This window comes from Pelodiscus sinensis, chromosome 9 (genome assembly GCF_052426305.1).
Source record: "Pelodiscus sinensis isolate ZL-2025 chromosome 9, ASM5242630v1, whole genome shotgun sequence".
In the NCBI taxonomy this organism is placed as follows: Eukaryota; Metazoa; Chordata; order Testudines; family Trionychidae; genus Pelodiscus; species Pelodiscus sinensis.
In genome coordinates this window covers 61,926,516-61,951,492 of record NC_143060.1, presented here as the reverse complement: position 1 = coordinate 61,951,492, position 24,977 = coordinate 61,926,516, and the positions used below count along the sequence as shown (strand labels likewise).

At 44.0% G+C, this 24,977-nt stretch overlaps 1 protein-coding gene across 3 annotated transcripts in view; it reads left to right on the top strand.

Annotated features, from left to right (window-relative positions):
* Nucleotides 1-4,682: 4,682 nt before the first annotated feature.
* Nucleotides 4,683-24,977, top strand: part of AXDND1 (axonemal dynein light chain domain containing 1) — a 35,242-nt gene continuing 14,947 nt past the window's right edge. Inside the window, exons 1-16 of one of the 3 annotated variants that reach the window (XM_075936848.2) lie at nt 4,683-5,108; nt 6,614-6,774; nt 7,404-7,585; nt 9,702-9,802; nt 11,459-11,567; nt 12,517-12,599; nt 13,986-14,042; nt 14,165-14,273; nt 15,027-15,148; nt 15,559-15,699; nt 17,266-17,370; nt 18,362-18,482; nt 19,471-19,572; nt 20,169-20,335; nt 22,451-22,526; nt 22,767-23,001. In XM_075936848.2, the coding sequence (XP_075792963.2) occupies nt 6,666-6,774; nt 7,404-7,585; nt 9,702-9,802; nt 11,459-11,567; nt 12,517-12,599; nt 13,986-14,042; nt 14,165-14,273; nt 15,027-15,148; nt 15,559-15,699; nt 17,266-17,370; nt 18,362-18,482; nt 19,471-19,572; nt 20,169-20,335; nt 22,451-22,526; nt 22,767-23,001 (1,819 nt within the window). In that variant the 5' untranslated portion in view covers nt 4,683-5,108; nt 6,614-6,665. Of the gene's footprint in view, nt 5,109-5,561; nt 6,775-7,403; nt 7,586-9,701; nt 9,803-11,458; nt 11,568-12,516; nt 12,600-13,985; nt 14,043-14,164; nt 14,274-15,026; nt 15,149-15,558; nt 15,700-17,265; nt 17,371-18,361; nt 18,483-19,470; nt 19,573-20,168; nt 20,336-22,450; nt 22,527-22,766; nt 23,002-24,977 lie in introns of those variants that run through there. The other 2 variants (XM_006126975.5, XM_025186602.3) reach the window with 2 other exon arrangements.

Below are 24,977 nucleotides of genomic sequence, written 5' to 3'. Positions count from 1 at the left end.
ATGTGATTGTATCCAAGTTTCTTTCTAGTTACTGTCTGCTTCCCTTTCTACATGGAGATGTCAGTTTGGTACTTTAGGTTACAAATTAGTTCAAAAACAAACCATATAATTCATGTTTATCTGATGGCATTGATTCATTTAAGTGATGCACATTAGGGACACATCTGAACTGTATCCTACCGTAACTACAGTTTCCATTGCAGGAAGAAGCTGAGTAGTAGAGAATAACTTGGTTTTCATTAAGTACTGTAATTTCACAATAATTACTCAACTGTTTAATTGCATTTTTCTTAGTAGCAAATTGATCCTATTGACCTCCAAGTCATGTAGCCATGCCTGGAAACCCAGTGCTGACAATATGCCTGTGTTCATGTTGGAAAAGCTATTTTCTAACCCGAGTTGAAACATGATTTCATCAGAGCCAACTGTTTTAGGGATTTTAAAAATATTTTTTCTTAGTTTTCAGTTCTGTCTAATTGGTAGGTATTTTGCTCTTAAAATGACACAGGCAGGTCAAATCTATAACCAACATCAGGTTTTGAATGTAGAGAGTGGGGGTTTTAATTGAAAGAGAGCTTGCACTAAACATCAAAACTCTTAATTGTTCTCTTTTTTTATTTCAGTAGAGGGAGTTTAACAAATGTGTGCACCCAAACATAGGACATTGTGCTAGTATAGAAGAGCCTGGATATGAGTATCATTAGAAACTTTACTCTGTTTATTGGGGTTTTTTCCTTCCCCTAGTTGAGTTTGAACAATTATAATGAAAAATAAGTTACCTTAAAAAAAATGCTAATCAAATTTTAAGAGATTATTTTTAACCTGATAACGTCCTTTTAAAAATAATAGCTCTATAGTCAGATAATTGCACTTCTCTTCCATCTAAGATAACTGAAGTAAATACAAATTAATCATAGTTTTTAAAACACAATGTATTGTTTTATGTATGAAAATCCTTGCACTCTCCTGGGGTATGATGGATTAGAGACTTAGGTTACTTGAAGCCTGTGTATGATTCCTGCTACCCTTTCTCAGTGTTCTCAAAAGAAGGAAGAATTGTATTTTGAGTCTTCTCTGCCTACTAGTAGGACTCTAGGTATAACTCTATGGTGCCAATTTACCTATAATAAAGAATCTTGAGCATGACTATGTCAACAACCTCAATGCTTGGAACCAAAGGATTGAAGTTATCACAAGCAGAAACCAGTTATTGAATAGGCATGTTCAATCACTGGTCTCTTTTCTTGACCCATTCAGTTCTTAACCTTGCAGTTCAAGGCACCAGAAACCATGCCTCTAGAGAGCATTAACTACTACACTAATGACAATTGTTTTTGCTATTTTTTGTTATTTTGTGAGGTTTAATATCAGCTTGAAATTGTTTTCATGATTGCATTGGGGAAATACTTGAGGCCTTAGATTTTTCTAGGTAAATTATTGCACATTGCTGGACTAAATGGAAATTGAAGATACTATCTTCATTTGAAGGGATATATATATATATTTATATTTTTTGGTAGGGAGTGGAGAGAGGCCATAGAATCCCAGAATTAGCAGTGTGGTGATTTAGCCAGTGATTTGGTCACTTACGGCTAAAAATCTTTTTTTTATTCTTTATACGTATTATAAGTGTTCTATGTACAGTTGTGAAGCTTACTTTCACAATCTCTTAACCATCCATGAAAGGGGAAGCTTCCATTTTGGAATGCCACCCAATACAATGTTGGTAACATCACAAAAATCAGTATAAATGTGAGATTATTCTGTACCCAGCTGCCTGCATATATGAAATATGTAATGATTCATAAGGGTATTGCATATAGGACTGTAGAGCCACACAGAATCTTCATGCCTAATGTCTTTGCTGCTGCTTTAACCCTCCCCCCCCCCATCACCAAGCTGTCTAGCTTCCATTGTGAAGATAGATTTAGAGCTGAAAGAAATCCTGCCTTTTATCTCTTTAAATTGTACACTGTTCTGTAAGGATTGTTAAAATAAACCTAATTGTTCTCCCTTTGAAAAAAATCTTCGATTTGAGGCAGGGTGGCTGGGATAGGAAGAGGCAGTATTAACCTATTAATGGGGAGTAAATCATTTGGCTTTGATCTCTGAATGTAAATGAATTGGAAGAGGGAATGGTTTCAATGTGTATTCTTTCAGATGTCTCAGGATTATGCAGTTGGTCAGTTGGATACCTGCAGTCTCTATCCAGTACACTGTGTCTTTGCTGTTGAGAGTCCACAACCCTGCTGGTCTCCTTCCTGGAGCAGATTCTGTTTAATCAGAGTGGCCAGCAGAAGGAAAGTGTACAAATAGCACTGAGTAGAGGAAACTAAACTGCACTCTGCAGGGCAGTGGTACGAATAGCTCTGTTATGAAAGCTGGAATAACTACCAAGAGATGCCTGTTGTGAGAGATGTGATTCTGTTACTGTCTGCAGTGTATCAACCTGTAAAATGTTCTGTCATGCAGAAATGCTGTTTATATAATCTACTGTATTTCAGCAGTTGAAAATATATTTTGCTATTTAGGAAAGATGTGTATGAGTCTGTTCTCTCTAGCCTCCCTAGGGCCTGTGTTACTTCAGGGGACGGCCAGGCTGCATCCATCTTACTGGAGTGAGGGGAGGGTGAAGAATATTGTTCCTGGCTGTTGGGGCACAGGGGTGAGAGAGACTTCCTCCCAATCTGTGCAGCAACGTGCTTCCTTGAGCCAGACCATGGGTACCAGGCAGTCACTGGGGCAAACTCTTACTTGCTCAAAAGCAGTGGGCTGTGCCCACGAAAGCTCATGATACCACCTATATGTTTTGTTAGTCTATCAAGTGCTACCAGACCATTTGTAGTTTAAGTTTATCCTGTACCGACTAACTCGGCTACCCCCTGAAGCTATTGCATAGAGTTCGTGTGCGCCTGTTCTGGAGCACTCTGGATAGTGTCTGTCCTGGAGCACTATGCATTAAGGAGGGATATTGGAGGAGGGATGTAAAGGAGTCCTGGAGTAGACAATTAATTGATAAGGCTTATCAGTTAATCTTCCCTACTAGCATTTACCCTCCCCACTGCCTCTGTATTAGAGACAGCAAGGAGGGGGGGCTCAAAAGCCAGTCCCCCCTCCGCCCCCAGCACTGGCTTGGCAGTGCAGCCTGTCTGTCCAGCCCCCTGCGCTGCTGCCTCAGTAAGAGGTAGCAGCACAGGGGAGGCTGTGAAGAAGCTTCTGCCCAGGGTGGGCCATGGCTCACCGTGGACAGTCTTGCTTCATGGCAACCCCTTCTACCCCTCAGCAGTCTCTCTGGCCACAGGAGCTGGACCCCCCACAGGCAGCCAGGGGCTGTTTCCACCTCCCACTGCTGCCTCTATCAGGGGCACGGGGGAGCTGGTATTTAAATGGGCTCCCCTCGCAGATCAGCTCCCTTCTAGCACCCCACACTTCTACCTCTAATACCCTCTGCCCTGCTGCCTCTATTTCCTGGGTGTAAGGCCGGATTGCATTGACTGCCAGCACAGCCTCACAGGACTATCATCAAATAACTCATGCAATTAGTTGACTATTTTATTACCAGTGATCTAATCCATAGGAGGGGATGTTTGGGAACGGGAAGAACTCTTGTGCTGAATCACAAGTTCCCCTGGTGCACAGGTCTCTAGGTACAGATGCAGGGCACAAAGTAACTCCCAATTCTAAGTCTGCTTCCTCTTGTCATTGTTTAAGAACAGTCCTAGAAGCTGCATTTCCCTCAATCCTGTTCTCCTACTGTGGATCCCCTGCAAGGGCCAACTATCTGCAAGTGGTCCCTTGGGGCTAAGATTCGTTTAGATGCCAAGAAAAGGTGGGGGAAGTTGGCTCCTGTCTCTCTGAATCCACAAGCTAAAATTAAGTCCAGTTGATTTGCCTGAGGCTGCATTTTGGCCTCAGCCAGCTCTCACAGCCTTGTCAGATTTCCCATCCCAGCAGGAGAGGAGACCCAAACTTTCCTTAGGGTAGACCTTTGCCAGGCACCCACATGCTGTGCCTGTTGGGCAGTTCCCACATCTGCCCATCTCAGCTTGCTCTGCCCAAGCGAACTACACTGTACTACGGACTAAGGATGTTAAGTAACAGTTAATTGACTAGTCAAGTAAGGTACTTCTGCGTTCCTCCTTTGAAATGTACAAGAGCCCCAGCAGTGGCTCTTGTATATTTCAAAGGAGGAATGCAGAACTGTGTGTGTAGCTGGGGTGTCCTGCTGACTCTAGCCTGCACTCAGCATTCCAGCTTTGAAATGTACAAGAGGCCCCAGTGGGGGAATCTTGTGCATTTCTAAGCAGAAGCACCCTCATAGAATCATAGGACTGGAAGGGACCTCAAGAGGTCATCGAGTCCAGCCCCCTGCCCTCATAAAGCCTGGGGTCAGCAGGGGCCTCAGAGTCCCCAGGCTCCATGCTGCCCTGTCAAATTTGAAATGCCAAGCGAAGCTGGGGTCAGCGCTGACTGGGTTCCATGCAGCATTTCCCCAGAACCTGGGGTCACTGAGGACTCCCCAGCTCATCCTGGGTCCCAGCCTCAGCAGTGCACTGCTGCTGCTTCGAAGTACCCCCTTCTTCCCCCCTTTACTGCATGGGGGGGGAATCAACTAGTCCACTGCCTGTCCAATAAGCAAATGCTGAACATCGCTACTATGCAGGGCGCTGCCCGGACTTGTAGCTAAAGCAGCTTCCCCACATCCGGCGGAAGCCCAGTGCTGCTCCCGGGCTTTGGGCAGCCACGTGTGCTGCACCCTTGGGCGTCCTAGCTAGCGGCGCCAGCCGGCAGCTCGGCTCACGTGAGGCCTGGAACGTGGCGGGAGCACGCATGGTTCCAGCCGCGCAGGCGCAGCTCAGCCTGCACGGGGGCGGGTGAAGCGCGGGGGCTTTGCTGAGGTGCCCAAGCCACTGCCTGATCCCTGCCACCCCTCCCTTCCTCGCTGCCACGGCCGCCGCGAGAAAGCTGGGCGGGAACAGTCGCGCGAAGCGGCTGCCGGGGCAGGGCTCTTCCACCTCATGAGGCGTGGCCAGGCCAGCTATGGCCGAGGACCCCCTGCGTTTCCATAGTAACCGGCGAAACGGGAAGAGGCGGGTCTGTGCGCGCTGGTAAAGGGAGTCCCGCCAGCTCCCGGCATCCCCTTCGGCGGGGCAGGGGGCTGTGCCCGCTAGGGGAGCGGCTCGTAGCCCCGCCCGGGGAGGGGCTGGCGGTGCCGTTGGGGGGGCGGGGCTGAGCGAGTGAAGAAGCGGGTGGGCCCGATCCCCGGGCTGGAGAAGCGGGTTGTGTCTACACTGGCAGCTTCTTGCACAAGAACGTCTTGTGGAAGGGTTCTTGTGCAAGAAGTCTTGCACAAGAAAACGTGCACACTGCCACGTGCCAGCTGTGCGTTTGCACAAGAGCATCCAGGGCAGTGCGGGCGCTCTCTCGCGCAGGAAAGCTCTCCTGGCCACTTTAGCCATAGGGCTTTCTTGCCCAAGAAACCCCTGCCCAGTGTCCACACTGCCCTCTTGCACAAGAGCGCTTACACTTGTTAGACAAGAGCGTAGCCCTTGTGCAAGAAGCCCTCTCTTACCACGCCGTACTGTAAATCGTCTTGCGCAAGAGCGGGCGGGCAGTGTGGACGTTCTGCGGATTCTTGCACAAGAGCAACTGTTCTTGTGCAAGAACCCGCCAGTGTAGACATAGCCTTAGCTGCATCTTATAGGTAGCTCTCAAGACATAAAAGTCAGAATACAGTTGGTGAAGTGGGAGAGATCAGATCTGTTTCAGTAAATACTGAGGGGGTCGCAGTACACTTCAGATGTGTCCCACACACACGCACGGTGGTGTCATGCATTTGACCAGTGCTTCACTCTAAGCAAATTAGAAAGAAATGTAAAGGCAAAAAAATGCATGGGAGGATGATGCACTGGTGATGATGGAGGAGCACAGGTTGTCATTAGGTCTAATCGTTTTACAAAACTAGGTTCTACAGTAGAATAGCTTGGCACTGGAAATTAAAAAGTAAATTGCAAAATAGATACAGATTTGAATCTCTGTACTCCAGCACTCTCTGGTCTGGCAACGTCTGTGGTTTGGTGTGATTTTAGTTAGCTAGATGTCCACTTGTCACGCGGGGAGCCAGGCTTCCCATGGTCCCACAAAGTTTTACAGCCACTAGCTTTGGCGCTTAGTGTCCTGTGCCGTTATTTTGCTCTAATTTACCCCTAAATGTCTTCTAAGAGCTCAGTAAGCAGTAGAAGTTCCACAAATTCTTTGGTTCAGCACAAGTCAGATCCCAAGGGTGCTGAACTAGAGAGGTTAAACCTGTACTAGAGTCCAATTCAGTGTAATCGAAGCAGGTGCATGTGAAATGGTTAGTGACTGCTTCATGTTAAATATTAAAACCACACCTTTAAAAATAATTTTGGATGCATACCAAAGGGTTTTGGAAGGTCCAACTTGATAACATCCAGAATTGGATCTTTAACTCCCTTTTTATTTGGAATTGCCTCCACACCAAAGAATCATGCCCTGTTCCTGGCTCTGACACTTCCCGTACCACACACCAAAGTTTTATTTCTATAAAAAATGATAAATCCCGGAAACTATTTTGATTTAATTTTGCTTGCAGGTTATTTCGTCACTGAGAATTTCCTTGAATAAATGAATAGTAACTGCTCACCATGTCCCTCAGTCAAATGCCAGTTACTGGGCTGCCAGCTATATCCACACCAGAGGGCAGAAAAATGAAAGGTAGCTTATCTCTGGTACCTGTCAGCAGGACAAATGCAGGTAAATCTTAGCTGGGGTCCAGATAGTGCTTTATTAACTATATGTGGGGCACTCCTTAGTAGTCGTTCACAAATGTCTCAGTCACCATGGCTTTTGCAGGAAATTGACCTTTAGCAATCCCTACTAAGAGGTTGATAAACAAGAGAGTGCAGTCTGAAAGTGGGGAGTACCTTCTTGTTTTTATATATTCACCATGTTCAGGTGGATCATGTAACTCTTACATTTACATCTGTGGTATGAATATAATTTCAGCCCTGAGCGGACACAAAAGTTGTATCCACATCTGATCTGCCATCTTCAAAAAATGATCTCTTTGGAGCCTTCTGTGCTCCCTGTTTGCCGATGCTGAAATTCTCACAGAAAGCCTCTTGCTACATTCTGAACAAGTGGTGATAGCATTGCCTGCAGAAGAGTGACAGTAGTATTTTTACAGTGGGCTCATGCTAGAGAGCTACTTCCATGGGGCTAATTCATAATGATGGGATATGGTGACACTTACTGAAGATCTATCAAACAATATATGAGAATGGGGCCAGCTGACCATATTGTTTTGAAAGTGATTTTATTTTCCTCACCATCAAAGTGTATCAACATCTCCTGGATAGTTTTTTCTCCCTGCTGTTTTCCAGAGCTCCCTGAGCTAAGAAACAAATCGAGTATTCTGGACCGTTCAGGGCGTCTTCCCACTTCCCTACAGTGTGATTTCATCCCAGAAGAGATTCTCCTAGCTTTGACCTCTGCTGCCAGTACTGCCTATAGCCCTGAATACTTAAGACCCCCCAAGAAAATCAAAAGTGCAAAGGACTTCAAGGTAAGTAATTACCTTAAGAAGAATAAGACCTGTCCAGATTGTCCCACTTAGATATACTAGCATAGTATCCAGCTGTGTTACCAAAAAGTTAAAGGATCACTTTAGTGCAGCATGTCTTTATTTCAGCAGCTAAAAGTTTAACTGAAATTAGTTTAGCATATGGTTTTATTAGAACAGTGTGACTGTTCTGTGTTTCTATTGGCTAAAAGTGACTTGTTTCAATGGTTACATAAACTTGTTAAACTTATATTGCATCTATCTTGTAATTACCATAACCTTAATTTTAACTGGATTTTAATCTATCTGAAACAGGGATTTTTTTCATTTACTTACCATAAAGTGCCTAGCACACTTTCATGTTGTTAAACTATTTTGTCTACATCAGTGCTGGCTTTTTCTGGAGACACAGAGATATCTGTAAACTGGTTAGGTTGTTGTTTTGGTCTTTTCCAGTTCTTGGAAAATTTATTATTACTATTATGATTTATATTGCACCATAATGTGCATAAAGCTTCACAGTTGTTTACTGTGCCAGACAAAAGTATTATTCTTGTTTCAGAGAGGTAGCTGAGTTAGTCTGTTTCAGCAAAAACAGCAATGAGTCCAGTGGCACTTTAAATACTAACAAATGCATTAGGGTATTAGAGCATAAGCTTTTGTGAGCTACAACTCACTTCCTCAGATGCTGAAGAGAAAAAGACAAGAAATTGCCCCATCCATTCTGATTGAATTAGCACGGAGGTCACAGTCCCATGTCTATATCCGTTTTACCCGTCTTTTTTTATTTTTAAATTTAAATCATTGCTCTGGGCTGGGGGTAGGGACGAAGGGTTTATTATGCAGGCTGCCCTGGGGAGAGAGGACTACCCCACCCCTCTCTTGCCACAGCACGTTGGAACCAGATGAGAAGTGCCTCTCCATGACCACTGCAGCTCCAGCAGGCACAGCTGGGGTAGGGGTGCATGTCCCTTGGCTAAACAGACAAACTCTGAAATATATAGTAGATACCTGTCCCTTTCTCCACTTCTACCCCCTGCTGGCCCAGTGGGGTTATAGCTGTCCCTATATCTGGCATTGTTCCCCCCCCCCCATTCCATGGTCATTATACATAACTATCCCTGCCTTCCATCCCATATCCCCTGCTGCCCTCATGTGGTTGTGATATAGCAAAGCCCTCCCTATCAGTTTTATGAGAAGAAATCACATTCCAGCCACATCCTCTTCTCCTGGCACAACCAAATCCTTACCTTGCTTTAACTTATGATAAGAGGAAGCTGCATGCCAAATTTGGTGGTCCTAGCTCTTAATGTTTAGGAGGAGTGCTTGAACAAACAGATGGACAGACATACAGACAAACTCAAATATATAGTAGATTCCTAGGGAATTTAGCAGTGTTTATTCCAAATGTTAAAAAATGAGTGACAATCAATGGGAAAAAAATTAAGTTACTGGTTTTCTGGATAATAAAGGATTAATAACAGGAAATGAGAGAACAGAAAAATCAGCAAGTGGAGACGAAACCCAGGTTTACTAGGGGAAGTGGTCATGGACTATCACCCAACTCCCAGTTTATTTTGCTCTCTGCTGTGCAGGGGAAACACATGGGTTTGTATTCAACAGCTGGGGTCAAGAGGGCCCTCAATCCAGCTGGAGGTCAGGTTGCAGTCTTCTACTCCCTGTGGCCCTGTTTCTGCAGGGCTCAGCTCATCTTGGCTGCTGGGACCAGATTTCCTACCTGTCTGGCTGCCCCACAGCCCAACTGTAGCAATTATCAACCATAGGTTACCCCTTTCTGTGAAGGCATCTGGTGCTTCAATACTGGATTTCCTAAACCTGGGAATTTTAAAGAAATTTAGTAATAAGCAAAAATATGAGGTCAGGGCCCTATCTGTGTACAATTGTTAGTGGCCATTTTGCCATTTGCTTTCTATTGTGTAAATCTTCCCATTTCTCTTTCTGTCTCTCTGTGTCAGTGGTATTGTTCTTGTCAGCCACCTAAGCATAAGCTGCAGTGACTCAGCTCTCTACAGAACCCCCTGGAATGATGGGCAATCTTTATTTATCTCATGGCCCTTCAGTGTTCCACTGAGAAATGGTGTTTGTGCTTGCTCTTCAGGGGAGCATGCGTGTCCCAGATGGGCTCTGGCATCATCCTATTCGCAGAAACAAGTTCAGATACCTCATAGATCATCCCATCTGTCTGACAGGAGCTGGAAGGTAGGCTAATATGGGGGTAAAGGAGCAGAGCCAGGTTTACTATGGCACCACTGGCTCCATGGAGCTGGGCCCATGCTCAGAAGGGGCCCCAGACTGCTCTATTTGCACTGTACCTCAAGACCCCGCTGGCTTCCCCGACCCACTACTTGCTCCTTTCAACCTGCCCACTTGTTTAGGGCTCCTCTCTGCCACCTGGCTCCACCCACCTGCTGCTCTCTGTCTCCTCTTCCTGAGGCAGAATCCCACTGCATTTCTGACTCCAGCTAGTCTCTGCTTCCCATCACCTCTGGGGCACTGCCTGTCTCTCCAGAGCTGAGCTGCCTGTAACTGCTGCAGAATCCTAGCCGGTCTCTCCCAGGTGTGTGGGAGGTGATGGGGGGCTTGGCTGGGCCCCTCCAGGCAAGTGTGTTTTGAGGGAGCCTATTGGAGGCAGGCCTAGCTTAGCTGATTGTGCCACTCCCAAAGGTCTGGAGCAATTCCCTGCTCCAGTACCAACCCTGACTGTGCAGCCGGCTCAAACCAGCAGTCAATCACCTCCCAGCAGGGCCAGTGAGTGCAGCCAGGAGGCAGGGTGTGGGGGAGTGGGTCTCTAGGAGGATATGGGGGAGTGCTGGGCTGTGAGGTGGTGGAAAAGATGTGTGGGGGGGGACTAGGGAGTAAGGGTTATGGGCAGTTGTGATGGGGCTTTGGGCAGGGGGCATTGGGTAGGGATGGTGTTCAGGGTGCTGTGCTTCTGGCAGGGCTGTGGGGGACTCTGGCCATAAGGACCTGGGGGTTGTGGGGTGTGGCGTGGCCCTACATTCAAGGGGAAGAGGCATGCTGGCAGCACATGTCCGGGTGGCCCACTGTATGTCTGACAACTGCCAGTTTGTATATAATGCCCTTGTATTGGTCTGGGTGGAGCAGTCCCCACCTTGGCATGCCTCTAATTGGCCCCTTGCTCTGGGGACTGACCACACTACGCCATACTCCATTATCCCTTTGGGTGCCTAAAATATGTTTGGCTCCAGGCTCACAAAAAGTTAATCCAGCCCTGTGAAAGTGGAGAAAGACGAGGGCTGGGAACTTCCCTCCTCTTCATATCCAATGGCTGTGATGGCAAACACTCAAGTTTTGGCTGAGAAATACGCAAGAGGAAATGCTGCTCCACAATCTGGAGAGATTTTTCAGGGCAAGGTGTTTTCTTTTTGGAATTTCTCTTTTCCAGAGGAGCCAAGTTCCGCACATACTTATATAATCCAGCATTGCTATGAGGAAGCCCTGCCTTTCTTTAGATGTGGAAGAGGTTGCAGCTCTCTTATAGCCTTATGGCAGCTCCTTATGATTTAACATTGCTTTCGTCATGCCAGGGAATCATATGCGGTCCCTACCAGAAATTAGACACACACATATGTTGGTACATCAGTGGTGACATGTCCAAAAAGTAACACCTGACCAGTGTTATTATGGACAATTGTTCCTGGCAAATTCACCTTCAATGAAATGATTAAGCTGACTAAAAATATCACTGTCACTCTTCACTGTCCAAGTGTAAGATTCCAGGTATAGCCTTTATCAGGATACACAAATAATCCTCCCTTGAATTGTAAGACTAGCAAACGGAGTGCCTGGTGCTGATGAGCTCCATGAACAAGCGCTTTCTCTCTATTTCCTCAGGGATGTCTCTTTTCTATTTGATGTAGCTGGAAAAGAAGATGAAAGAAAGAAATCTCCAGCAAGATTGTTACCCGAACCACATCGTTTTGACTCATCTGTGACTAGTACTGTGAGTGCCAGAGTTTGTGCTAAAGGCAGCCCTGCGGTTAAGGGGCGGAGCGGGCGGAAGCAGGATCCCGCTTAATTAGTTAACTGGTTAAACCTAAGATTTAACCGATTAACTGATTAACTGGGATTTTTACATCCCTCGTTGTGACCTGGGGGAGGGAGTGGAATGCCAGGTGTCTTAGGTGACACTCAGCCAGCAGCTCAGTGGGACCCTCAGGCAGGCTCCCTGGCTTTCATGCCCCCCACATGCTGCTCAAAACATCCAGCTACTTGAGCCTGTATGTGCATTTCTGTACTCTGTGCCTCTTGGGAGGGACTTCCCTGCACTGCCTGCACCACAGACATGGCCCGGGCAACTCCCATTGGCTGGTTTCTGGCCAATGAGACCTGCGAGGAGTGTGCTGGGCACAGGGGCAGTATGTGAAGTCTCCCTTCCCATGGGCATGCAGCACAGAGAGGCACATGACCCCAGCAACCAGCTGCTTTGAGTGGTATGTGGGGGAGCAGTAGGTGAGGAGCCTGCCTGAGGGTCCTGCTGGGCTGTTGGAGACCCACAGGATCATGGTGAGCTGTGTATCTGTCCCTGGATTTAGGGCTGATTTTCTACTCAGCACAGTATTTTAATCTGATACTCTTTAACCTAATAACTCCCCTTTTTTGTGCTTATAAAATTTCTTCAGCACCAGAAAACCTTCCATCGCAGTCAGAATTCAGACGCACATTTATTTTATGTTGTTAATTTACATTTATTTAGATTTATGAAGTGCAGCAGTCATCCACGATCTAAATACATACGTGGAGAAATGAGAAAGCAGTCCCAAAAGCTTGTGCATGAGGCTTGCTCTCTAAGCAGCTGCAACAGATCTCTCTTCTGGGGTAACACTGGAGATTGGTGTGCACCTTTTACCAATGTGTTTCCTGTTCTAATGTCTCCATTCTGTTCTTTGTAGACAAGTGTAATAGGGAGCCTGGTCCCTGAAGAATTTCACATTGTGAAGAACAGAGGAGTCTTGGGCTTGGAGTATTATGATGAGTGAGTGCTTGTATGGCTTACAGCGAATTCTCCTCACTGTTTAATGGCCTGCATTGCACGATGGAGTGGGGCAAGGTAACAAGGCCACAAATACTGGCCAAGTGGATGCAACCTAATCAAAGGGAGAAAAGTATATTAAATCTGATTGAGCAGTTGTGTGAAGATCTTATTTAGAAAAAGGGCTGCAGAAGAGATGTCAGACAACACCTTTTCCCAGAAAGCTGTCTAAGCAATGCCCTTCCTGGCTAAAGGGGGCCAAACCTGTCTTTGTTTTTCATTCCTCTGACTACCTCCCAAGTGCTGGCTGGGCTGTCACATGTATTTCTGATTGGTTATGAATGTGGCTATAGAAATTTCACGAGACCACATAATTACAGAAATATAGCCTATGGGCTAAAAATGTCTTCAAGAGGTCATCTAGTCCAGTCGTTTTAGGGCAATTCTGAAAAACTTCTTAAGGTTGCTGTTGACTTTTACATGAGTTCAAGTGAAGGGTCTCTGTCTTTTTACACTCTTGTCTACCTTTTAGAATTGCATTCTACAATAAACCAAGACAGGTTTCTCTCACAGTAGATCTTCAGTGCCCCAGTTGAAATCCTGAAGTGACCTCCGCAGGTGTCCCACTGTCTAGTCCTCCTGGCCATGCGGTTTGAATTGAGTTCACCAAACGTTGGCCTAAGAAGTCTAGAGCAGTTTTTGTCAGCCAGTGGTACGAATACCCTTAGGGGTACTCGAGAAGTCTGGGGGGTACGACTAACTGGAGAAAACTGAATTTTTGTTTTGTTTTACAGCGCTTTATTATTTTTGTACTTTTTACACCCAAAAATTTAATCGCCCGCCCAGCTACAATTAAGTCATTTAAACAAATGTGTTGCAATGGTAGAAAAAAAATTGTGTGTCTGAAAACTGTAGGTACTGGGGATACTTCTAATTTTTTTTAAAAGGGGTACATTATTAAAAAAAAAAAGTTGAGAAACACTGGTCTAGAGAGTCTCCTTTTAAACCCTTAATGTCATGCCTTAAAATTTGTTGGAGGCTTACATTCTCTTCTTTTTTCTCCATCAGGGAATAAAAGACTGAGATTAGGAATTAAATCCCAGACTCTTGAATGGCAGAATACATAATGTTTTATTAATATAAGTAATATTATTAATAACACTATTACTGTATGTTATACTTTTATATTTATTTGTATTACATAGCACCTAGTAACCCCGTCATGCACCTGAACTCCATTGCGCTATGCTCTGTATAAACCCAGAACAAAAGAGCAGTCTCTTCCTCCAGGAGATTACATCCTATACAATATCAGTGAAGCAGTCCTGAATTCTACTGCTAAGCCAGAATACTGTCTGAGGCAGGTTTTTTGTTTTTTGGTTCTTACAGTAAATATACAACTCTACTCGAAGATAGCGAAAATAGACTGCGGCTATTCCCATCCATGTGAGTATTGCCTTCACCATGTTGCTATTAGAAAAAGTGACAGTATGAATTTAAATTTTGTGTAATACCTTGTAATATTTTATATAAACTAATGGCTCACCCTTTCTACCCTGGATTTTTAGGAAGCCATCTGGGAGATTAGAAGTCATCCAGCTGATGAAGGTGATGGACACAATGCTGGAGAAGGTTGGAGCAGATGATGATCAAATTGGGATAACAGGACCTACACAGGTAATGTCTTGCCAAAACCCTGAGAAATAACATCTTGTATACCCTAGTGTTAAAGATGTCTCCCAGTGGTTTAATTCTAAGACTATATGCTAATGTGGATCTTCCTTCTCATTCTGGTACTACTCATGGAGACTGTTGCTTGTTGAGGATACCCTCTTGGGTTTTGGTCTGGTTCATGAAGACTGACAGGTTGGCACCATGGCATTAAATGTTGGAGTTTCCTGGTGTTAAAGTTGCCAACAGGATATAATTTGAATGGTTACTGTGAAAGAATTAAAGCAGCAGATGCCTGATCATAATTACAAAAGGAGACCCTACAGCTTTTGATGCAAGATGACTGAGAAGTGTTAAAAGCTGGGCCTTCAGAAATCTGTCCAGCCCGGAAACAAGGTGTCAGAGAATCTCCCTATCTTGGGGTTATCTTCAGGTATTCTGTGCACAGAACTGGGGCTGATTTGGACCTAAGGGCAAGATACTAAAAAATACTCAATAGCCATCTAACTGTTTCCATTGGAGTTAACAAAAGGGTTCCATCAATGTGGATGGGAGCAGAGTTTGGCTTATACTGAAAACCATACCATTGAGCTAATGACCAATGACGCTTTCTCCACTGCACTGGATTATCATTTTTTTCTTTAAAAGAAATCTATCACAAGTGTTTTGTTTTTTAAAACTTTTATTTTAACGTCATCACTGTCAAAGGGTAAATTCCTTAACAAAGTCTGCAAAGACTCTGGTTTTGTTTTTTGCCAGCTGCACAATGTGTTGGAGGTGCTGAAGGTAGAGCAAAATATTTACAACATAGTGTTCCATGAACTGATTCGACAGGTCAGTGTGGATTGTGCAGAGAGAGGAGAACTGCTTTCTAAGCTTAGGTGAGAATTCAAAGCTCCTTTTCAGATTATGGCTTTGTTCTGACTAGCTTGGTATTTCATAAAACCATCTTGCCTCCAGGAATGTTAAAAATAATGAACTGTCATTCTCCTCAGTACCGCTGCCCTATTCTGTATAAGTGATGTCTAGTGGGAGAACCTGTGAGTAGAGCAGATTAATTGAGAGCTTCTTTGTGATCAAGGGTTTTATACCATTCTCTCAGATGCGTGTTTTTGGCACAATGAACTAGCACTAGACTATTAAAATCCTGGCTTCAAAAACTCAGAAGATTATATTATAAAAATGTCAATACTCAGTAGAAAGAGAATCGTCTCCTAGATATTGGATTAGCAGATTTGCGTTCTCAGAAAGTTAAGTTTTTTCCAGTTTACTGTGTGTCTTTCTATTATAGGCAGAGGTACGTGGGTCTGCTGGATCGGATCCCTCAACAGATGAGAAACCTTTACAAAGAAATGATGGCACAACGAGTAATGGACAGGCACCTTACAGAAGAGTTACACAATTTCAAGGAATCTGTTGGACAGCTGACCAGGTCTGAATAATAACTGATCCTTAAAAATCTACCTTCTGTGCAGTAGATTTGTTACATGTTCTGCTCTTCCATGGTTTTTGCTCCATGTTTTATATTGTGGCTCAGAACAGTACTGGCCGCCTTATTTTTTATGCAAAGTTTTCCCCCCACATTCTTATTCAGCACCAGTTATGTAGAACAGAACAATGACTGACAGCAAACTCTTTTCTGTTTCTTCAAATCAGGGTGGATAATAATTTATAATTAAAAAAAAAAATCAAAAAAGAGTTAATTTTAAATTAAATAGAACTTATTCAATTTAAATTAAATTAAATTTAAAAATACATTTGAAATCACGATTGCCTATGTTAAGACCTAAGTGAATTTTAAGCTATTGAAATAATTTAAATTAAATACTAAATAATAGTGAATATTTGCTATGAAGTTTTAAAGAAAGTCAAACCACTGAAATGATAGCAGTCACTTGGCAGGTATTTAGAACCAAAGTATGAAGTATTAAATCAGCTTTTGACAACAGTAGCTTCTTCTGCTTGTGCAGAGAAAGTATTTTGTTCATTTTAGTGTATTCGTGTGGTTCAGTTCAATGACTAGTTCATTAAAAGTTTTTTAAAAAACCCACTTGGGATTGAAAAAGCTGGAACACTTGTTTTCCTCTTCCACGCTATGAATAAAAACTAGGTGTGAGGAGATGAGATCTACTAGTTCTAAAATGTCAAAGGACCTGGTGACCAGAAACAGTTCAATTCATTAAATGCAGATACCTTCTTTGTTATATACATTCGTTAATTTTAAATGCAAAACTTATTTTGATAAACTTTTTAATAATCTTTTTTACATATCAAACATATTTAAAATAGTTTTAATTAATAAATAAAAGGATGTGTTGGTGTATTTTTCATTGATTATGAATTTCCATTCAAACAGAGCTTAACACAAATCACAAGTAAATAATTAATCTTCATCTGGTAAATGCGAAATATATCCTTCACCATTTTCTAACTTAAAAAATGGAAAAACTAAGAGTCACAATAAATGTAGAGTAAGTTATGTTATTGCTTAAATAAATGTGTATAGGTATGGTGCATCTTCTTTGTTTGCAACAAGAAGCACCACGCTTAGTATAAAGACTATATTGAGTTGCAGATTAATATGTTTTATGTTACTAATCAGTGAGAATCAAACTTTCTTTAGAAAAATAACCAAAAAGTACAAATGCAAAACATGATTAAAGTTGATGATTTAAATCAAGATTTTCTGTTTTCTAATTTCAATCATGATTAAAATTGGTGATTTAAATAGCTTTCATTTAAATTCATCTATCCTGTTTCAAATGTAATTCAAAGCAGTCTGCATACAGAGAGCCTTAGGCAAAATATATGGACAAGAAGACCATAGAATTTTGCGTGCACTGGAAGGAGATAAAGATCCCTTAAGATGAGTTGACTTGACTGTTTGAATAAGGGGAGCACACAGGACAGCTGAGCACACTCTGGATTGAGGTTGGTAGGTTGACTCTGAATTGCTGATTACAGCACGCTGTGATATGACTGTTCTGTTCTATTCCAGTGAGCTGCGCGAGGTCCGAGAACGCGACGTCAGGGTGACCAAAGAAGCAGAACGGGTCCATGAGGAGATGGCTGAAGCAGTCCGGGATGCTGAGCTGAATGCAAAGTAAGTTCCGTTAGCCCAGGGAAGATTGGTGTTCAGGCGACATTTCTGAGTCAATAAGATGTCTTTGAATTGAAGGCAAAGCACATTCTTCTCTGTTGCTTCATAGGGGATGTGGCACAGTGTTTAGTCTGAGTGGGAAGGGATGTGGCACAGTGATTTCTCTCTAGGGCATTGCAGAGCGGTGGTGGAATATTGATTTCTCTCTCTCTCTCTCTCTGGGAAAGTGGTTATTTCCATGCAGTATACCGCACAGAAATCTCTCTTATAATGCCGAATTTCTCAATGGGATAAGTTGTTTTAATGGCTCAAGTTTTAACTATTAAAAAGTCCTTTGTATTTGATGGCTACGTATTTTCACATTTTAATGATTTTGACTAAGTACTGCCTCCTCCTCTTCCTCCCAGTTCTGAGTTCCTTGTCCCTTGACACTCTGGAAAAACCATCATGGACCTCATACAATCTCAATCTCTGAGGGGCCAACTGGAGCAGAGTGTATCAGACTCCGTCATTGAGTAATGAGACACCTGACCCAGGGAAGGTTGCATTATGAATAGAAGTCGGCCTGAGCCCAGCGGAGACTTGTCTCCAGATTTGTTGGAAACTCACAACGGGCATATCAGTAAAAGGCCCTATTTGGGGTTCAGGGAAAAGGAGCTATGGATTGGCAGGCCCGCGGGTGTGTGGTAGTTGAGGAAAGGGAGCTGGCTGAGGCAGATGTCTGAGAAATGTTTAGAAGCTGCAAGAAAGATAAAAAAAATAGGTTAGGAGGAGGGGGGGCGTGGATTCCAGCAGTGTACCTCTGTCATCTTCAGTGCAGCATAGTTGTAGCCATAGCAATCCCATGATATTAGAGAAACACGGAGAGCGAGGTAATATCTTTAATGGGAACAGCTTCTGTTGGCGAGAAAGTGTGTCTCTCTCACCAACAGAAGCTGGTCCCATAAAAGATATTACCTCACCCACATCTTGTGTCTCTGTCTTCTTCTCTCAGTCTTGTGGAAGAATATCGTGAGTTGTATGAGTTACAGAGAGCCAGGCTTCAGACCCAGCTGTTCCAGTTAACCCAAGAGAAGGAAATCTGGAGCTCAGCTACATATGACCTGGCAATGAAGGTTGGTATAGACAGCATTATGGAGGACACTGCCTTACTACCGGATACAAACCATCGTAGCCAATTCCTGCTTATGGATTTCCAAGGCAGGTTTTGTTTCACCAAAATCTTGTTCTGTTGTTAGTTAAAATTCCAGACCGGCCAAAACTACTTTTCCTAGGGGATGACTGCTTTTTGGTTATTATAACTGTGGAGACTGATGGATCTGGATATTGTTTTCCTGGTGCTGAGCTTCAGGCTCAGTGCAAGAGGGTTGGTAGTAGTTCGTGTCAGTGGGAGGCCATGCTGACTCACTACGGGCCTCCAGAGTCCGGGGCCCTCGGCCTGGCTGCAGGACAAATCTCAGTTCTAAAGGCCTCGCTCTTATGCAGGACAGGGCAACAAACAACCAACAGTCTCTGGTAACCCAGGTGGCAGTCCAGAGGCCATGCCCTAGTTTGGGTATGGGCCAGTAAACAAACAAACAGTTTTGAATAAACTGGTCGGCAGTCTATATGCCCTGGGTCAGGGCGGGGCAACAAACTGTCTGGCAAACAGGTAAATAGTCCACAAGGTTTAAAGGCACCAGCCTATGTGCATGCCGGGCCAAGGTCGGGTGGCGGAGAGCCAACAAGTGCAGGGGTTTTTTTGCCACCCAGGGGGAACCTGCCACCCTAGGGATGGAGTGGCAGGAGGGACGCAGGCCCTCCCTACTCCACCACGTCCCAGCCCAGGGCCCGAATAGTGGCGATGCCGCGGCCACTGGATTGGTGGGGTTCCAGGCTGTCCAGGTCACTGGGTCAGCGGGGTTCCGAGCGGCAGTGCACTGCCCAGCTGATCTCCATGTCCTCAGCCGCCCCAGGATCAGCTTTCCCTGGGCCACTTCCCTGCTCCCCCTGGGGGCCTACCTGGCTAGTGGAGCTAGAGCCAGTTACCTCCCCGGCTGTTCTCAAACCTCCTCACCACTCCCCAAAAAACACTCCCATTGTAAATAACCGTGTCCCTTGCAGGTGATTGAAAGAAACCAGCTGACGTTGGCTCGCAGGCTCTATGTTAGTGAAAAGGCATGGACCAAAATCACCAAGCACTTTGTAGTGCTTCTGGCATCCCAGGTAGAGCCCAGTTTGTGATGCATGACTGTTCTGGAGAAGTATGTTTGGAGAGCTTGTGTCAGTGCAGGGTCCACCTGTCTCAGTGCAGAATTTCATGCTTCCCAGTTACTATTTGAACTTTATAGTCTTGGCTCAGGGTTGAATGAACATTATGGTTTGAATAGGTTTTCTTTCTCCCCATCTCTTTCTCTTCCTCTCCCTGATGTTCTTTCTTGCTCTTCTCTGTCCTCTCTCTCTCTCTCTCAACTCTCCTCATCTCTCTGTTTTCCCTTCTCTTCGTAGCTTTTCCTTCTTCTCTCCTGTTCATCCTCAGAGGACTAAGCCAAATTTGTGCTAGTGTAATTGTATCCTCAACAGTGCTGGCCCAGCATGTTTGCCTTCTGATATTTCAGCACAACACAAAACTCGGGTACTGAGTTGAGTCAAGTGTGCCTCAGTCCTCATGCTGTTGGTGAAATATGCAGCTCCCAGGGCCATTGTGTATGCTGTGGAAGTAGGTACTTTGTCATAAAACTGAGTGGTCATTGTTCTGATCCCAGTGAAATGGAAGGCCCCTTTGCTTATGGCTCTCTCATTTGCTCTTGTGATGCGTACAGGACACAGCAGACCTTTCCGATTTGCAGGAGATGACGGAGCAGTTCAGGGAGTTGTTGGGCAGCATTGGAATTGAAGTGGAACAGGCTGAGAACTCCAGCAGGAAGAAGCTGCAAATTGTTCAGAATAGCCTTAACAAGTGGATGCAGTACTTCCAGGAGCATGTTTTGTGAGTGTGCAGGGGTGATTGTTAAATTTGCGCGGGGGTACACTTGCTACCTCCACCTCCATTGTGTGACAGAACATTGCAGTGCACCAAATCTGGCATCCTGTATGCAGCCCAAACCCCCATTAGCTGGAGGATTTGGCTCACTGGGTGCAAGCTGCATATACCGTAACCATTTTTCTGTTGGGCTTGCTATCTGTTTACTGTACTTTGAAAGCCTTGTCCACAGTTGAAATCTGTCAGCTCCAGTATGGTGATGTAGACTTCTGTTCATGCCTTCTGCAATAACTCTTACTCCCCCACTGAAAACAAGAAACAAACAAACAAAAAAAGGTTTCATAGTAAACTGAGAGATCTGTTTGTTACCATGAGGACTTTGCAGTGAATGGAAAAAAATGATCACCTAAGATGAAACATTACTAAAATACAAGAAGCACCTGATAGAGGTATATAAAATCATGAGTGGTGTGGAGAGGGCAAATAAAGAAAAGTTATTTATTAGTTCCTTAAATAGAAGAACTAGAGGACACCAAATGAAATTAATGGGTAGCAGGTTTAAAACTAATAAAAGAAAGTTCTTCTTCACACAGCGCGTAGTCAACCTGTGGAACTCCTTGCCAGAGGAGGCTGTGAAGGCTAGGACTATAACAGAGTTTAAAGAGAAGCTAGATAATTTCATGGAGGTTAGGTCCATAAAAGGCTATTAGCCAGGGGATAAAATGGTGTCCTTGACCTCTGTCAGAGGCTGGAGAGGGATGGCAGGAGACAAATCGCTTGATCATTGTCTTCGGTCCACCCTCTCTGGGGCACCTGGTGCTGGCCACTGTCGGCAGACAGGATACTGGGCTAGATGGACCTTTGGTCTGACCCAGTACGGCCGTTCTTATGTTCTTATGTATGTTATGTTCACCTTAAAGAATAACAAAACATGTAAATGGTATCATGAGCTTTCGTAGGTACAACCCACTTCTTCAGATGAATGGAGTATTAAAAGTCCAATTACAAAATAAATAGGGAATAGGGGCAGGGAGGAAGGGAAAAAATAGTGACTTAGAGTGTTCATGTTACAAGAAGCTGATAGAGAAGGTGCAAATTGTTCTTAGGTACCCATTGTTTGGTTGGTTAAGTCATTAGGATGTGGAAGGTAGTGAGCTAGCCATGTCTTTATTCATACTTTTGTGATGGCTCCCAAAATTGTAATTGAAGTTAAGTTCCAACACTTCCCTATGTATTTGGCTTGTGGAATTGGCTTGGCTAACAGCGTTTAATTTTTATTTAGCACTGTACTGTATTTGTTTTGTGTAATTTTGCTTTGTCTCTGCTGCTGCCTGATTACATAATTCTGTTTCTAAATGAGGTCTGTGGTTGACTGGTCGGTTCATAACTCTGGTGTTTGTAACTCTGAAGTTCTAGTGTATTTATCCAGTAGCCTCTCACTAGGTAAAAAACCTGACTTAATTGAAGGCACTGGGAGTTTTGATTTGACTTCAACTGGACTGACAATTGCATCCTGTGATTATATAACTGGAGTTTTCTTTTTGAAATGTTACTTTGAATGGACTGACAGTGATCTTGTTTGTTGTTGAAGCTTGGCAATTTTTATGCTTACATGCAAATAAGTGAAATACCAACATTTATTTTAATATAACACTAAAGTTACAAAACGAGACATTAAAAGTCAGAAGATGCAAAATGTAAGGTTCTGATAGTAACATTAACTTGGTTATCTTCATTCTAGCTACTTGTTGACCTACACATTTAAAAAGTGAAATAAGACTAAAAATATTTTAGAAGATTTTTTTCTCCTGGTGATTACAGCATGAGTGAAGGACAGCATTTTGTCAATTTCATCCACAGCCTTACTGACAACTACATTTCCTTTCCATTATTTCTGTACTTGAAGAAATATTTTTTCCTAAATGGGACTCCACATGCTTTTGTGATTCTAGTGGAGGGCATGTAAGTCAGAGGTGGGGTGGAAGATGGGCCTCTGTTTCAAGTACAGAATATAGTATGTAGCGGGGCATGCACACATCATAAGTTTACTTTTGCACATTCAGGAGTAAGGTTTCTCTTATATCTCATCCTGTCTCTCAATTTCTCTCCTTGTCCCTCTAGTGGGAAAGCAAGCTTCTCTGCTATAAAAAGAGATGTATTAGAAGAAATCCTAAAGGACTTCAAGAACTTGGAAAATGTAAGACTTTCTGATAAGCATAGGCCCTTAGCCTACAAATTAAGCTGCTAATAAGTACAAATTATTTAATTCTACAAATGCTAAGAAGGATAGTCATAAAGCAAAGTATAATTACTTAGTTTTCAACATCTTTTTCATCCTGAGCCAAACGGGCTTCCTCACTTTTCTATTGCACTTCTGGGTTGATCCAGCCAGCTGAGAGCTGTTACTGGGATGACATATTCATTACTTTCTTTTTAGATGCTGAATGAGGACCTGGAGCAATATGGAGGGGAAATTCTACTAATGAGGAAGGAGACCCTCAAGACTGCTGTCAACCTGCAGAAACGTTGGACGGAGCTGGGACAAATGGTGTTTAGTCGTCACAAGGATATTAATGGGGTGTTGCCTCCAGAGCTCAGGGCTATGGAAGAATTAAATGAACATGCAAGTGAGCTCTGCCGACAGTACAGCATAAGAATAAATGGGGACAATGGTAAGAGATGACCAGTCTTGTAATTCAGTTTTTCCTTCCAAACTAATGTAATCATTTGGGAACGAGATCAGAGGTATCAATGTGAAAAGCTGAATAAAAACTATGTTCAATGTGCAACAATGGTAGAAACAAACTATTAAGAAGTTATAAGAAACAGGCTAGTGATATTGAAAATATCATTCTGTAACACAGAGAAGTGGCACTCAGTCACCTAAGCACTGTGCTGAGGTCTGATTATCCTATACCCAAGCCTAGGTATCAGAGTAGAAGGGGGTCAGTATTTGGTTAACAAGGGGGAGAGGCATAGAGAAACTTCTGTGTGAGGAGAGATTGGAATCAGGGAACCATAGAACACTAGGACTGGAAGGGACCTTGAGAGGTCATTGAGTCCAGTCCCCTGCCGTCACGGCAGGACCAAGCACTGTTTAGATCTGTGCTCGGCAAAATACGGCCCAGAGGCTGGATCTGGCCTGCCAACCCACCGGATCCGGCCCACAGACCACACTGCCAGGACCTTCAGACATGCAGCTGCTGCAGCTTAAAGTGCAGTCCATGTGGCTCTCTGCTCTGCAGGCAGGGGAAGGATTTGTGTGAACTCCCTGCCCCAGCCCAATCCTCAGCTCCTGTTAGCTGGAAACAACTAATAGGATTCCCTCTCCCAGGTCGCCATCCAAACCCTCTGCACCCTCTTGCCCCAGGTCTCAACTCCCTCCCTGACCCTGTACCCCTTCCTATACCCTCCCCCAGGCCAGAATCTTCTCCTGCACCCAAACACCCTCTCAGACCCTGCACACCATTCTCCTGCCCCAGTTCACCACCCAAACCCTCTACAGTCTGCACCTCCTTTTTCCATTCTCCCAGGTCACAATTCCCTCCCAGACTTTGCACCCCCCCCCCAGGCCAGAGTCCTCTCTTGCACTCATACTCTTTCCGTGACCATATACCCCCTGACCCAGATCACAACCCCCTCCTTCACCCAAACTCCCTCTCAGACCTCACACCGTCTCCTGCACCCCACTTCCTTACCCCATGCACTCTTCTGCACCCAACCTCCATTCTAGACCCTGCATCTCCTCCACAGAAAAGTGCAGCCCTTGACCACTTTCCAAAATCTTGGAGTGGCCCCCCACCAAAAATGATTACCTACCCTTGGTCTAGATCATCACTGATAGACATCTATCTAACCTGCTCTGAAATATCTCCGGTGATGGAGATTCCACTCTTCCCTAGGCAATTTATTCCAGTGTTTAGGAAAAACTTTGTAACTGTCAGGGTGGTTAATGTCCAACCTAAATCTACCATGCTGCAGTTTTAGCCCATTGCTTCTTGTCCTGTCATCAGAGGCCAAGGAGAATGATTTGTCTCCCTTTTCCTTGTAACACCCTTTTAGACTGCTATCATGTCTCTTCTTAGTCTTCTATTTTCTAAACTAAACAAGCCCAATTCCTTCAGTCTTCCCTCATAGCTCATGTTTTCTAGCCCTTTAATCATTTTTGTTGCTCTTCTCTGGACCTTCTCCAATTTCTCCACGTGTTTCTTGAAATGTGGTGCCCAGAATTGGACACAATACTCAGCGCAAAATAGAGCGGTAGAATGACTTCTCATGTCTTGCTCACAACACTCCTGTTAATGCAACCCAGAATTATGTTTGCTTTTTTGCAACAGTGTCACACTATTGACTCATGTTTAACTTGTGGTCCACTATGACCCCTAGATCCCTTTCTGCAGTACTCCTTCCTAGACAGTCACTTCTCATTCTATATGTGTGAAATTGATTGTTCCTTCCTAAATGGGGTACTTTGTATTTATCCTTATTAAACTTAATCATCCAATTTACCTCAGACCATTTCTCCAGTTTGTTCAGATCATTTTGAATTATGACGCTATCCTCCAAAGCACTTGCAACCCCTCCCAGCTTGACATCATCTGCAAAGATAATAATCGTACTCTCTATGTCATCATCTAAATCATTGATG